The sequence below is a fragment of the Podarcis tiliguerta genome (genome assembly GCF_965153285.1).
Source record: "Podarcis tiliguerta genome assembly, chromosome: 8".
NCBI classification, from domain to species: domain Eukaryota; kingdom Metazoa; phylum Chordata; class Lepidosauria; order Squamata; family Lacertidae; genus Podarcis; species Podarcis tiliguerta.
In genome coordinates this window covers 67,158,784-67,172,860 of record NC_139541.1, presented here as the reverse complement: position 1 = coordinate 67,172,860, position 14,077 = coordinate 67,158,784, and the positions used below count along the sequence as shown (strand labels likewise).

The window sequence follows — 14,077 nt, the reverse complement described above, 5'->3', positions numbered from 1 at the left end:
GTGTGCTCGAGTGCTTTTGTCTGGCTGGGATATGTCCTGGACTGTGATCATGCCTCCAGCTTGCCTGGATGGAGGTATGTGGGCGTCTGAATTTTGCATGGCTGAAATGCAGCTTACTGTAGAAGTGTGGGAGTCATGACATCCATTGACCCGTCGCGCTTTGGCTGTGGCCTGCCTGCTGCAGGCATGCAGCCCATGGCAGTTTGCCAATGAAGGCATGTGGCTCTCAGGATTAAAGGCAGCTCCCTAACCCTGGCCTAGAATATCCCCAAGAGGGCCACCCTCCTCCCCAACTGTAAAGATAGCCTCCTGTGTACACTAGCACAAGCCCTGGGAATCCATGCATCCTCCTTGCTACCGCTGCACAGGCATACTGGCCAGTATTTGGCTGTGGTGCATCTCCCTTTAGCGCTCACCCTCATCACTTCCCCACCAATGTCACCATCGACTCCAGGGGCAGCAAACACTGTAAATAGTCAGAGAGAGGTTGAGGTCCAACATCTGGAGAGCAGCCCGTTGGCTGGCCCTGGTCAACTCACTTGGCCAGAGATCCAGCTGTGGAGGGACCACATGGGGAAGTAGCAGTGGCAACGAGGAAGAATTGAACCTCTTGGTAGCCAACGGCTCTTCCAGGAAACTGGGGCTTGGCAGCTGGCCGATGATGCCAAACCCTGATGCCAGCTCCAACAGTGGCATCTCTCTCTCTCTCTCTCTCTCTTCTGTCAATGTTTGGCATCGGGCTAGCAGAGGCTGCTCTGTGCCACCTGTGCAAAATCATCACACAGCCTCCAGCAGCTACTTAATATGGAATCTCTAAATGAGAGTGATTACTTTAATGGGGCTCCTCCCAAGAAAGTGGTTTAGCCGAATAACAATGGATATCAATCTCTCTGTTGCTTAACTGGGACATTAGGAACTCTCATTTTGCTTCCTTTGGCCAGTGTGTGTCCAACAAGCGCTAACTCCTAAAACTAGACTCAGAACATAGGAAGGAGCCTTCTACCAAGGCAGATCACCAGTTCCACCAAACTCAATATTCTCTTTGCTGATGGGCAGCAGCTCTCTGGACATTCCGACAGGGGAAATTCTCCAGGATACCCAAGGACTGAAACTGGGTCTTTCTGAATGTGAAAGCAGCTGCTCTTCCACATAGGCCTTTAACCTGCAGTTCTCTGGCCAAGCAGTCTGTAGAAAACTGTATATATGAGGGCACACTGTGAATAAAGGCATATATAATACTGAAAACCACATACCACAGTGCGTTATATGAGGAGAGGTTGCTTGCAAAGCTGTGCATATTAGGCAAAAGCACCTGCAGTTTTTTTTAAGTCTTCATTGGTGTCAGACCTTCAACAGGTCTGGGGGGCTGTCTGATTTCAGCTGGAAGGGGGGTCCACACAATTGGACCCACAGCACTGAACGCATGGCTCCTGGAGGATATGAGCTGCGCATCTGGGTCACAGGAGATCACTGCACCCAGGAACTGAGTGACTGGGCAGGGATATAAGGAACCAGGAATTAAGGTATCCTGCACCCAAGTTGCTACGGCTTTGTAAATTAATACAGGAACCTGACCCAGCAGCATGCAGGCAGCCAGGGCAACTTTTGAGAACTGGAGCTGCACTGATTGCTAAGACAGCCCCTACCTGCAGGCAGAGGCCAATTTAGGGGACTGCAACTGGTTTGCCTGCTGAGAGGGCACCGCAGGGGGTGCTGCAATGATGACAAACAATGGAAGGCGAGAGGCGGGCAGGGGTGCCGAATTTTGGCATTGCACAGGGCACTGCTGGAATTTTAAAGCCCAAAGTCTGCCACTGCTGCAGGCTCATAAACTACCAGATGCAGCAGAAAAGGAAAAAGGACTGGGGAGGGGAGAGGAAAGCTAGCACTGGAACAGCTGCTCCTTCACTGGCTTGTGGGTGGGGCCAGGATGGTCTCCCTCTTGCCATGACCTTCCTGTAAATCATGGGGTGCCGCAGGGGCGGATTTGGTCTTCCAAATTTCAGCAGCACCCTGCACAGGGCCACAATTCCCTGCCTCTCACTTTCCATTCTACTCGTTTCACTATGTCATTGTTGTGGTGCTCTTTGCGGCGCCCCCTAGGCTCAGTGTCCAGTATGGCGGAAACAGTCACGCTCCCCTAAATCCGCTTCTGGGTGCAGTTCTTCCCCATGACTGATCTTCACAGCAAAATTGGTAAGGCTGAGAGATGGCAACTGGCCCAAAGCTGACCAGTGTGAGCTTTAGGGATGAGTGGAGATTTGAACCCAGTCCTAGTGTGACATCGGTCTGACCCAGGCACAGCCAGCGTGCCACTCTGTTTTTGAACTACTTCTCCAGTCATTGCTGACTGCAAGTTGTGTTTGCTAGGGCTAATGGCAGCTAGAATCCAGAAACATTTGCAGGTCACTGCATTGGCTATCCCTGTATGTAATAGGGTCTGGGGTAGCTGCAGACAAGGGTGTGCTTTGGGGAAGTTGCTGGTGAGCGACTTGCAAGCCTCATACCTCTTAAGAAATACGAACCACCATTAGGAAACCAAATTGCCCCCAGCACAACATTCACATGGCTATGAAAGGAAGCACTCATCTGCCCCACCCCTACCCCTTAACCAAGCATTTGAGGGCCTGCGATTTTCGCAAAGAGAACAAATGCCGGCACGCCTCCCGTACATGCTGCAGCCTCGCCCACTAACTGGCTGCCACCTTCTCTTCCAAGCTCCCAGAGCAAGGCTGGTAATTACACCCTTGGCCGAGATGGCAGGTGTCTGACTTAATCCCGATGGCATAGCAGGGCAGTGAGATCATCAGGGAGTGACCAGCCCAATTATAGGGGAGAGCCTGCTGTGCCATCCGGTGGAGCGTGGGCAAAGCGAGGCCACGGGGTGGGGGGGAGAGGCAGGGAAGGGTTGGCTAGACAGAGCTATAGATGGAGAATCCCGCCTGCTTGGGTTTCTCTCAGGTCCCATCTAAGAGCTGCGGGATCAGACCAGTGGCCCAACTAGTCCAGCTGCTACAAGCAGGACCTGAGCGCAAGAGCACTCTCCTTTCCTGTGGTTTCCATCAATTGGCACTCAGAAGCATCGCTACCTCCAAATGTAGAGGCAGAGGCAATAGTCACCATGGCAAGGAGCTGTTGATTGTCCTCTCCTCCATGGGTTTGTCTGTTCTCCCTGCCTGCCCCACTTTGCTACTCCCCTTCTTTGGTTAGTCGTTTGTAAAACTTGCATTCATCTTATTAAAGGTAAAGGTAAAGGTAAAGGGACCCCTGACCATTAGGTCCAGTTGTAACCGACTCTGAGGTTGCGGCGCTCATCTCGCTTTATTGGCCGAGGGAGCTGGCATACAGCTTCTGGGTCATGTGGCCAGCATGACTGAGCCGCTTCTGTCGAACCAGAGCAGCGCACGGAAATGCCGTTTACCTTCCTGCCGGAGCAGTACCTATTTATCTACTTGCACTTTGACATGCTTTCAAACTGCTAGGTTGGCAGGAGCTGGGACCAAGCAATGGGAGCTCACCCCGTCGCAGGGATTTGAACTGCCGACCTTCTGATCAGCAGTCCTAGGCTCTGTGGTTTAACCCACAGTGCCACCCATGTCCCATTCCTCTCATTAGGATCTCATTAAAATCAGGGGTGGGGAACCTCCGGACCAGGGGGTAAATCTGGCCTGTAGATTTCACCCCCCCCCCAAGGGACACCCCTCGTTGACCCTCCTTTGCACTCCAGACATTTTTGCCTGGCTGGAATGTGCGTGTGAACTCTGGTCATGCTTCTTGTTTGCTTGGGTGGAGAATAAAGAGGAGTGTGAGAGCATGTGCAGAAGTCAGCCTCCTGCACAAAGGCATCGTTTAGATTAATTGCGCTGCTCACTTTTGCCCCGGGCCTCGCTCGTCTCTGGCTTGCAGCCCCTGGAAGTTTGCCCAGAAAGAAATGTGGTCCTTGGGCTGAGGCAGGCTCCCTGCGCCGATTTAAATGCCATCCGTTTTGCTACCTTGGTTTGTTATCTTTCTTCCGCATTTGAACCTTTTCTTTCTCTGGCTGCCATTTGTGAAAAGGAGTGATAGCAGGAGATGATTGCTGTTTTATCTTCCCAGAATATCCCAGTTGCTTCAGAAGTATTTTGGAAAAGGGATAACAGCTGCTGCGAAAAGGGGAAATAAAGGCATCTCCCAGAGGATAACCTCACGTTGCAACATTTTGTTGCAGGTTGCACTTGTTTAACTCTGGCACTATACATTTAAAGCAGTATCCTGGGAACTGTAGTTTGTTAAGGGTGATGAGAGTTGTTAGGAGACTCCTGTTCCCTGCACAGAGCTGCAATTCTCAGTGTGATTTAATTGCCAAACTCTCTTCCCAGAGAATTATTTTATCTGCCCTGAATTGTCAGCGCTCTACTTCATTGGATGCCCCTGGCGTTCTGCAGTATTATGAGAGAGAGGAAAACACCCCTCAGTATCTTCTCTCTCTAGATTATGCATAATTTTATAAACCTCTATCATGTCCCCTTTACTCTCCTAAAAAGCCCCAAATGCAATCCTCCAAGGCCACACTCTCCACCCTTTCTTGCAAATTTTCCATCTCAACAGTATCCTTTTTGACCAGAACTGTGCAGAGTATTTCAAGTGCAATCACCTTCCCGACACCTTTAATTTATTTCCCCTCAGCTGGGGTCTGAAATAAGAGGACAGTGTGGAGGGTGAGGGATGGGAACAGCCAGGGAGCACATTCAGGAGAGCATTGCCCAGTTCCCCTATGGAAGGACTCCCACTGCCACATTTTCATCTAGATACACAGCAGTCCTCCACATCCAAATCCTGGCTGCAGCTAAGATCAGAATCATAACTAGAGTTGCCTGATGTCTAGGTCTGACCTGCAAGTCTCCAGGCTTGCCTGGCCCCCTCCAGGTAGCAGGTGAAGGCCTTGAATCTCCAGGTGGGTGAGAGTGCCTTTAATTAAAAACAAGAGAAGACTGTGTGTGCAGTTTGCCAGCTTCAGTTCAGCAGGAACTGGCTGCAAACTGTAGCACAGACATTTGGCATGGTGGGGGTGCATCCCTCTCCCAATTAACCTCTGTCTCCAGGGCCAGCCCTATTTCTCAGTTTTGAGCCCTGAAATCTATGGGATGCTCCTGACCTGGTAGTGCTAATCATAACAGATGGTTGATGGCTTCTGTACTGCCTAGGACTCCCTCTTTTCTCTTAACCTGCCACATTTGGGGTGTGTGTGTGTGTGTGTGTGTGTGTGTACACACACACACATATCGGTGGTGCTTAACCGCATGGGTCTAGCATGCCTTGGCTCATTTTGCTTGGCTGAACTGGAAGAGGCCTCAGCTCAGAAGGCAAGTTGGCCTTCTTCCAGCCCAGGTGCTCTGCATTCAAAAGAGCTGACACTCCCTCTGTGTCCTCAGCCCAACCTGCTCAGCAGCACACAAAGGAGCTGGAGTTGGGTTGCTGTAAACAGCTGGGATGACATGTACAAAGAATGCACCTTTCACACCTGGCGGGGCTCATCCCTCTGGCTGTGCCAAAGGAAGACCAACCTCTCACTCATCAGCCAAAGATAACTGAAACCTCTCCAACTCTAGCCTGCTCCCGTTGCAGAGCGTGGATGCCACTACCCAGGAGCGTCATGCAGATGCAGCCTGGGAGTGCTGCAAGAGTCATGTCCAACCCTGGGAAATTTGGGGGTGGAGGTATTTGGTTACGGTTACGGTTACACTGACACACACACACACCATTGAGAATCTTGGCCAAGGCTCTTATCTTGCACACGCTGGCATAGATCAGGGAAAACCTCAGGGATGCAACGAAGTCAGGTTGTAACTGACTTCCAGGTGGTGCTTCGTTTTGCTCCTGGCCCCACTTGCACAGCCTAGACACCAGGGCTGAAGGCCAGGTGACATCTTTGCTTCCCGATATGATAATCTTTATTGTCATTGTCCCATACAGAACAATGAAATTTGAAGTATCTACATCAGACATTCAAAACCAACAAGCCTGCTATCCCAGCCTGGTTAGCCCCCTAAAAACTCTGATACCCCATAATTAAATACAATATACTCCCATAGAGACTACCTTACACTGCATTTAAAACCAAAATTGCATTTGGATAGAAACAGTTTCTCAGGCAGCTAGTCCTAGTCTTTATAACCTTGTACCTTCTTCCAGAAGGCAGAAGCTGAAAGAGATAATTACCAGGGTGCGCACTATCCTGCACTATCTCTGCAGCTTTCTTATGACACCTGGAAGCGTAGATTTGATCCAAGATCCAATGATTCCCCATCCCTTTGCTGGCACCCAGGCCCATGCAGAGGCCAGAGGCAGGCGCCTTGCTCTTGGCATGACAACGTAAGTCCAGCAGACCCCCATATCCCAGCTGGCTTAGCCCTCCAAGGCCCGGGGCAAGTGTACCCGGCTGCTCACATCCTTCCATGGACCTGCTGTGCCACCATTGCTGATGAATTGTAGGAAGGCAGGCAGCTGTCTTGCACCAGGTCCATTTATAGTCCAGCAATGTCTACCATGGCTGGTAGCAGCTCTCCAGGGTCTTAGGAAGAGAAGAGCCATACCTACCACCTGCTACCTGGTTCTTTTAATTGGTGCTGCCAGGTAAAGGGGCTTTCTGCATGCAAAGCACTCGTTCTGCAACTGAACTACGGTCTCCTCCAGAGTCTGGGGCTCTGTAACATCAGCAGCAGAGCAAGAGGAAGCCCCACCTCCTTGGGAACTGTAAGGTCTTTATTTCCCATGGGTGCTGTTTTTCAATGGGCTTGCCTCTGGTGGCAAGTTGCCACCAAAGGGAGTTATACCACAGGGGCTCTGCTTTGCTAGGTTTTCTTTCCTAGCTAAACTGACCTGGAATCAGGTTGTTTAAGTGCCAGGCTCATCCCCCACCCCCTCAACGGCATTTAGTATTATCCTACTGACAATATTTTGCTTACCTACACTGATTCTTGTTCTGCCATTTTTGATTATTATGGATTTTTCTGATATTTTATTAAATTATTTGTTGTTGCTTTTGAAAGCTTCTCTTTATTTACTTAATGAATGGATATGGTGCGTCTCAGGACAACGCCGTCCCCAATATGACTTGGAAACACTTGTTTGAACAGCACAACATACAATAAAGTGACTTGTAGCACCTTAATGGCTAACAAATTAGTCTTCTAATTTAGTATACATACACACATATATAGTAGATTGGAATGCAGTCTACACATAATGGTGTATTTTTCAATGCAAACAACATTAGGGCCTTCTCATTCACATACAGCTTAATTATAAACAAAAATGAGGGTATTTTAATTTTGGTTTCTCTTTTAAATTTATCATTAATCTTTAAAATTTGCCGCAATGCTGTTATTTCTGCTGCAAAAGGCTTAATACTTCTACTCCTCTGGAAACAAGAAAATAAAATGCACGATATATGTATTATGTAATAATGTATATGTTTTACCTGGAAATTTGTTTTGTTAAAAAAAGGAAAGTGCCCACACTGATATATAAGGGTGGGAACGACTGCCAAATTTGGAGGGCACACACACACACCGTTTATTCACCAGGAAGGCTTTATTAAACAACTCTCATCAAAGGGAGGGCCTTCTGGCTAAATCTCAGTGGTGTTTTAGTTGTGATAATAATCTATATATTTGTTGTTTTGCCATAATGTGACTCTACAGGCATAATAACCGAAGATTCTAGAGTGGATTGGAGACTCAAAGCAATGGGGGCTTTGCATGCTTCTGCTCTCTCCATATGGGTTGTTGCTCCCCAAGTAGCCAGCTGTGTAGAGCAGCTTGCAAACTCTTCTTTGCCTCCATCCCCCTGAGAGGTGAGGAGGCCAAGAGAGGTTGCACAACATTCCCTTGTCCACTAGAGATTATTTCGAAAGGATTGCTTCTCCTTGCTTTTCTCTCTACAGGTAATGATGAAAACAAACAACAACGTTGCATTTTCATTTCACTCATAAGCGTAAGTGGGGAGAAAAACAACAACTCATCCTTTTAATCCTCGGCGTGCACTAATGGGGTAATATTGTGAGGTGAGGTAGATGCTCCAGATTAAGCAAGCCAAAGGTCACTGTGCATCAGCAGAGATCTAGCAAGACATTTTTATTGGCAGTTATTGCTTTTGTAGTGCCATCCTTTTGGATTTGATTTGCATTGAAATAAGTGCGACTTGCTTCTGGGAAATGCGAACAGGATCTGGAATTTCTGCTGAGCGGGGAGCGCAAACCGGGTTCAGGGTCGGAGAAGATGAATCTGGGCTCGAGGAAGAGACATATTTTAGGTGGCGCGACTTGGGGGAGTGGGCGTAGCCTCAGCCTAGGTGCTTTATTGTTCTTTGGAAGTTTGCAAGGGGGCTGGACGAAGATCCTGTAGCAAAGGGGGCGGGGCATTGCGCGAAGGCGAATGGGCGTGGCCTAGCTGGAGGCTGCCCGGCCTGTGAGCTTCGTTGCCCCGGGTTACCCGCGGGTAAATCAAGAAGCGCTGTACGTCACGCGAGGGAGGTTCCCTCCGCCCGCCAAACCCGCCTTTCCCTGCCCCTTTTAGAACGCCGGCTGGGAACGGGCCAATGGGGAGAGCTCTGGGGTTTGGGCTTGTGCCGCGTCCCTTCCAATCAGGAGGCGGCACTCGGGTCAGGTCAGTGTAACAATCTGGAATGAGAGGAAAAAAACATACAACCCAAAACACCCGACTAACCAACCACAGGAGGGCGAGGAAGGCGGGCGGGAGGGAAGGAGCTGGGCTGGGGCTTCCCCTGAACTTGGGGGGGGGGGGGGAGAGGAAGCACCGCTGGGTACGTGCGGTGCGCGAAAGGTTTAATCGCATTGTTGCGGTGGGGCGCGTGGAAGATAAGGGTTCCACAGCGCCTGGTGCTTCTGAAAGAAACGCGGAAAGTGCTTGGAGAGGCGTAGAAGCGCCGAAAAGGGTTAATGAACCCTTTGGAAGAAGTGGGGCGAACTAGCATGCGGAGGGGCAGCCCAGCGCTGCAAAGGTGTCTGCGAAGTCTCGGAGAGGAGAGGTGCGGACAGGCTGCCCGTGCCCAGGTAGCGAAGCGCTGAGCAGGGCCGGCCCTACCGTTAGGCGGATTGAAGTGGCTGCCTCAGCCAGCTGATCGTTTAGGGCAACCTGAAACAAACAACAACAGTACATGTACAACCAAGGTAGTGGCAGGGAAAGAAGGCGGCAGCCCCACCTGTCTTAGGGTGATCTGATAGGGCAGCAAATAATAATAGTAATAGTAATAAGTAAATAAATAATTGTAAATGTATCGCCAGGGTGGTGGGGAACGGAGAGGTGCTTGTGGGACTTTCTGCCTCGGGGACCAAACTCACCCGATCAGCCATGATTGCTATAATTTGGTTGGGGAGGATGGGGACGGGGAGACACCATTTGTGCCTCTGGCGGTAAAATGCCGTGAGGAGGCCCCGAGCAGGGGAAGGGAAGCCCGGAGTAGGTTCAGAAACGCCAGCACTCCTGCTTGTGAGAAGTGTGGCGCGCGCGAGAGAGAGACCTTCGGCGGGACGTGCTGCGGTGGCGGGGCAGGAGTAGGCAAGGCGAAGTCCTGAGCGGGCCCGAGCGCTGCCAAGGTGCCGTCGGTCCGTGGCGTCGCCCCCCGCCCTGCAGCCCGCGCGACGGCAGCGAAGGGGGAAGCCCGCCGCCCGCTTGTGTTGTGATCATGTGGTTTGGCTGGAGCGTCCAGACTTGTGCAGCCGGGCAGAGAGCCGACGAGACTCTGCGTGCAGCCAGCCAGGCGGGAAGGCAAGGCAAGCCCGGCTGGCGCGCTCCTCCTCCTCCTCCTCTCGTGTAAGGTGCTGCCCGAGGCCCCGCCCTCTTCCCCCCTCCGCTCGCCGGCCCGGCCCCTCCTCCTCCTCCCTCCCCGCCCACCCCCTCCCTGAGGTGCAGCCGGCTCGCCTGGCGGGCTCTCCCTCTCTCTCACTGTGTGTGGGTCTGTGTGCGAGCGCGCGCGCGTGTGTCAGTCGCTCTTCGCTCGCGGGGCTGGGTGACGAGAGGGCAGCGAGGCAGAGAGTGGCGGCCGCCGCTGCCGCCGCCGCCGTTTCCTCCTCCTCCTCCTCCTCAGCATGTTGCCATCCCGCCGGGTCCCCAGAGAGAGGCGGCGCCCGCTCGGGGCGGCACGAGCGCAGCAGGAGAAGGAGAAGCAGCAGAAGCAGCGGCAGGAGGACGAGGTGACCGACAAGACCGAGGCGACGGCGGCGAGCAGAGGGGGCTGCCGCGCCGAGGGCAGCAGCAGCAGCAGCAGCAGGTGCTAGGTGTGTGGAAGAGCGCGAGAGAAGCGCGCGCGCGCTACCTGCCTGCCTGGCCGCCGGCTGAGCAGCCCAGCCTCTGCCTCAGGTGCGTGCCGGCGGCGTGGAGAGCGCGAGAAGAGAGGAGGGCGATCATGCCAGCGCCAGCCGCGCGTCTCCATCGCCACCTCCGGGCCCTTTAGCGCCGGGTTCCCGCTGCGCCTGGACGCTCTTCCTGGGATTAATTCGCTCCTCGCTGGAGCCCGGAGGAACTGAACTCGCCTAGACTCAAGCGAGGGGCCTTGGAGGCTCCGCATCGCCGGAGGAAGCCCTTCTCCCTCGAAAGCGCACGCCGCTCCTCCTGCGCCCGGCGCGCTCCTCCTGCTCATCTGTTGCTTGAACGGGCGGCCCCCTCCCTGCTCTGTCTCTCGCTCGCCGGGCTTGATGGAGGAAGCAGCCGCCTTCGCCGCTCCTTGCCCTTCCAGCTGAACCTCTCTTGCGCTGGACTCGAGCCTCTCTCTCTTGCCTTCCTCCCCCCCCCCCTTCCCCGCCACCGCTCCCCCGACGCACCTTCCTCCCCAAACCCTGCGAGGCAGCGTCTCCATATCCCGCCCCCCTCGCTCGTTCTCCCCCCCCTTCTCTCGCTCGTTCTCCCCGACCCACTTTGGTGCGATGCTGCTGCCTTGGACCTTCGCTTCCTAAAAGCGCCGTTTGCTGTTGCGATCCTTCCGTTGGAAATTTACAAAGGAGACTCCCCCCCCCCCCGGGATAAAGGAAAAAAGGGGGGGAAGGAAAGAAAAGGCGGCTTCGGGGGGGGAGGGGGAGGAACATGGATGAGAAGCTGCAAGCGCATCAGGTTGACATCGACCCGGATTTTGAACCCCAGAGCCGGCCTCGCTCCTGCACCTGGCCGCTGCCTCACCCCGACTTCCCGGGAGAAGAGGACGATGGAGCCGCGGCTGCCGGCGCTGGTGGTGGTGGCGGCGGCGGTGGAGGAGGAGGCGGCGGCTCCAAGCACCCCTTGGCCGGCGGAACGGAAGGCGCCGAGAACGCCGGAGTGGCGTCGGAGCGCGGCAAAGCCGCCCCGGCGCTACCTTCGCTGGGCGCGGACGTTGGACAGCTCCGCAAGGCGAAGACCTCGCGGCGCAACGCCTGGGGCAACCTCTCTTACGCGGATCTCATCACCAAAGCGATCGAGAGCTCCCCGGAGAAGCGGCTCACCCTCTCGCAGATCTACGACTGGATGGTCAGATACGTCCCATATTTTAAGGATAAAGGAGACAGCAACAGTTCGGCTGGTTGGAAGGTACCCGAGCGATTCTCCACCTCCTTCACCCTGCGCCTCTCGCCTCCCTCGGCAGAAACTAGAGCCCTAGTTTTCAAGAGGCGCTAGTGGAAGTTTCACTAGTGCTGAGCCTCCTTGGGTTGATGTAGTAGACTCTTAATGGGGGTCTAGTTGCCCGGTAGCAGCCTTAAACCACCCCTGTGTTGCAGGGAAGGTTAATTAAAGGTGGTGTATCTTCCACCACCATCACCCACGTTTTTTTGTTTGTTTTTAAACTCCCTTAGCACATTCTTACCTGGAAAGTGGTGGTTTTAACCAGAGTTAGTGATTAGGGAAGGAGTGGTGGTGAATACTTGGGAGTGAAAGTCTGTGTAGCTTTGTTTGCAGGCGCCGAAATCCTGTAGCAAGAGGGGCAGAGCTGGAAGGGGAAGGAGCCGGCCACGTTTCCTGAGGGTCTACCGGAGGCCGCTCCAGCCTTTTGCAGCTTTGATCAGGAGAGCAGCTCTGGTGTCTTCTGGGATTGAGGGAAGAGAAGTTGCTCTTGCAGCCTTATCAGAGCTAGCTTGGAGAAGAGGAGCTCTTCTCTGTTGCTTATATTCGTGGAGTGGACCTGAGATATTTCCCTCTTTTTGCATTGGTGCTTGGAGAGATTATCTTGCAGTAGCTGCCTGGTCCACCTACCATATTTCCTTCACTCTTCCCCCCACCAGCCCCAGTGGCATCAACAAAGGGGCCAAGGTGGACACCCTTCCTCTCCCTCCTCTTAAGTTGCAGTTAAGTTGCAGCTGCCTGTCTGGTAGTAGGACTTTGGAGGGCGGGTACAGGGTAGAAATAGTGTTGAGGTGGGTAAAAGTGGCTTTGTACTTTTCATCTGATGGCATTGATTGAGATGCCAGTTGGGGAAAGGACATGCCAGACTTTTTCCTCCAGTTTGGGTGGTGGGGTGTGTGGGGTTAGCTGCTTGTGATTTTTGTAAGGTCTCCCCCCCCCCACTCCCATAGAATGCAGTGTAGATTGCTGGAGCGGTTTATAATACAAAAAAAGGCCCAGAAAACTGATTTCCTCAGCTAATTTGCCACATGCGATGCCATTGGTGGGCAGGGCCATTGGGCAAGTGTTACTGAACTCTGGATGCGTGACCATTTTGAGGTCTTGGGCTTCGTAAAACTGGAAGTGCGATCAAACTGTCTACATGTGTTAGCTGCAAACTCTGCCTGTCTTTGGCGCTTCATACATTGCCCATGTCTCCTTATTGAGTCAAAGTAAGATTTGGTGTATTTGTGGTTTTTTTTAAGCTTTTGTTTGCTTTTGAGGTCTTGGAAGAAATGGCAAATTTTGCAGAATGTGCTGCACCGTTTGTGTGTGTGCTTTTTTGAGAATCCTAAACATCTGGTAGGCAGTCTGCCCACAAGCAAGTGTTCCGTTGAAGGAGGGCTTGAAAAGGCTCTCCTGCACATGTGGACTAAGAAGCAATTAACCCTTGTGGCACTGAGTTGGTGGGGCAGAGTGGTTTTCCATTCTCATATATCTGTTGGTCTCTCAACAGACACACGCCCCTCTGGCATTGGCTGTACTGGCTAAGCTCCCAGGCTGTTGCCTTTGGATTGTTAAATATTTCTGTCAGGAGTAATCGATTCCCCTCTTATTGTGATTTAGTGTAGAGGTGTGTTGCACTCCCTGAGCTTACAAGGAAAGTGTCTCTCTCTGTGTGTGTATGGTGTGAGAAGTCTACTTTTTCACTTCAGTGTGAGAGCCATCCTGCTGTAGCCCAGCAGAAAATGGGGTGCGTCCAAAGTGATGTTGCTTGCACACACCTTGCACCCATGTTGGTGACCACACCTGGAAGGGACAGAAAAGCGTAGGTAATGTGGGAACCAGAAGGGGCCGATTTAAAAGAGAGGCAGTTCCAATTGATTTCCTTTCCACTTTCCAGCCACCCTATAATAAACAATATGTTAATTCAGGAAAGGTCCACTCCATCATTTGGGCTGGTGTTATGAGCATTATTGAAGCTCTGTGCATCTGCACCACACCTGGATTTGACCTCCTCTGTGTTCCGTTTACTTGTGAGTAGCTGAAGAGAAGACTTGTTTTAGGCGCTCAAGCACCTTGAGACATCAGACCATAAGGAAAGCCCTGCTGGATCAGACCAAGGGTCCACCGAGTCACAGGAACATATACCAGGTGGAGGTTATTTGTTTGTGGGCGATGAAATGGCTCTCCTTCTATCCACCTCCTCTCCCCTGGGGCTATTTTAGTACTGACTCTTTTATGATGCATAGGTAACCAGGTCTCATGAATAGATTGGTACTTGCAAGAGAAGCATATGGGGAAGCCTTGGTAATTTGGGCTGTACAGCTGGATGGAGTCTGGTTGGGCGTACTTATGCTATCCCTGGTGTCCTGGTGCAGGATGGATGTATATGGTAGCAGAGGGGACAAAGTTCCACCCAAACTGACAGGATGAGGGAACTGCATCCAAGGAACAGTCCAAGACACTTGTCTATGGAATACTCTCACTTCTTGTTCTGCTTCATGCAGTTA

The 14,077-nt window shown here is 52.4% G+C and overlaps 1 protein-coding gene across 1 annotated transcript in view; it reads left to right on the top strand.

Annotated features, from left to right (window-relative positions):
• Positions 1-9,933: 9,933 nt before the first annotated feature.
• The window catches only part of FOXO6 (forkhead box O6), a 116,203-nt gene continuing 112,059 nt past the window's right edge, over positions 9,934-14,077 (top strand). Inside the window, exon 1 of the mRNA XM_083455271.1 lies at positions 9,934-11,555. Coding sequence (XP_083311397.1) covers positions 11,079-11,555 — 477 coding nt within the window. The 5' untranslated portion in view covers positions 9,934-11,078. The remainder of the gene's footprint in view (positions 11,556-14,077) is intronic.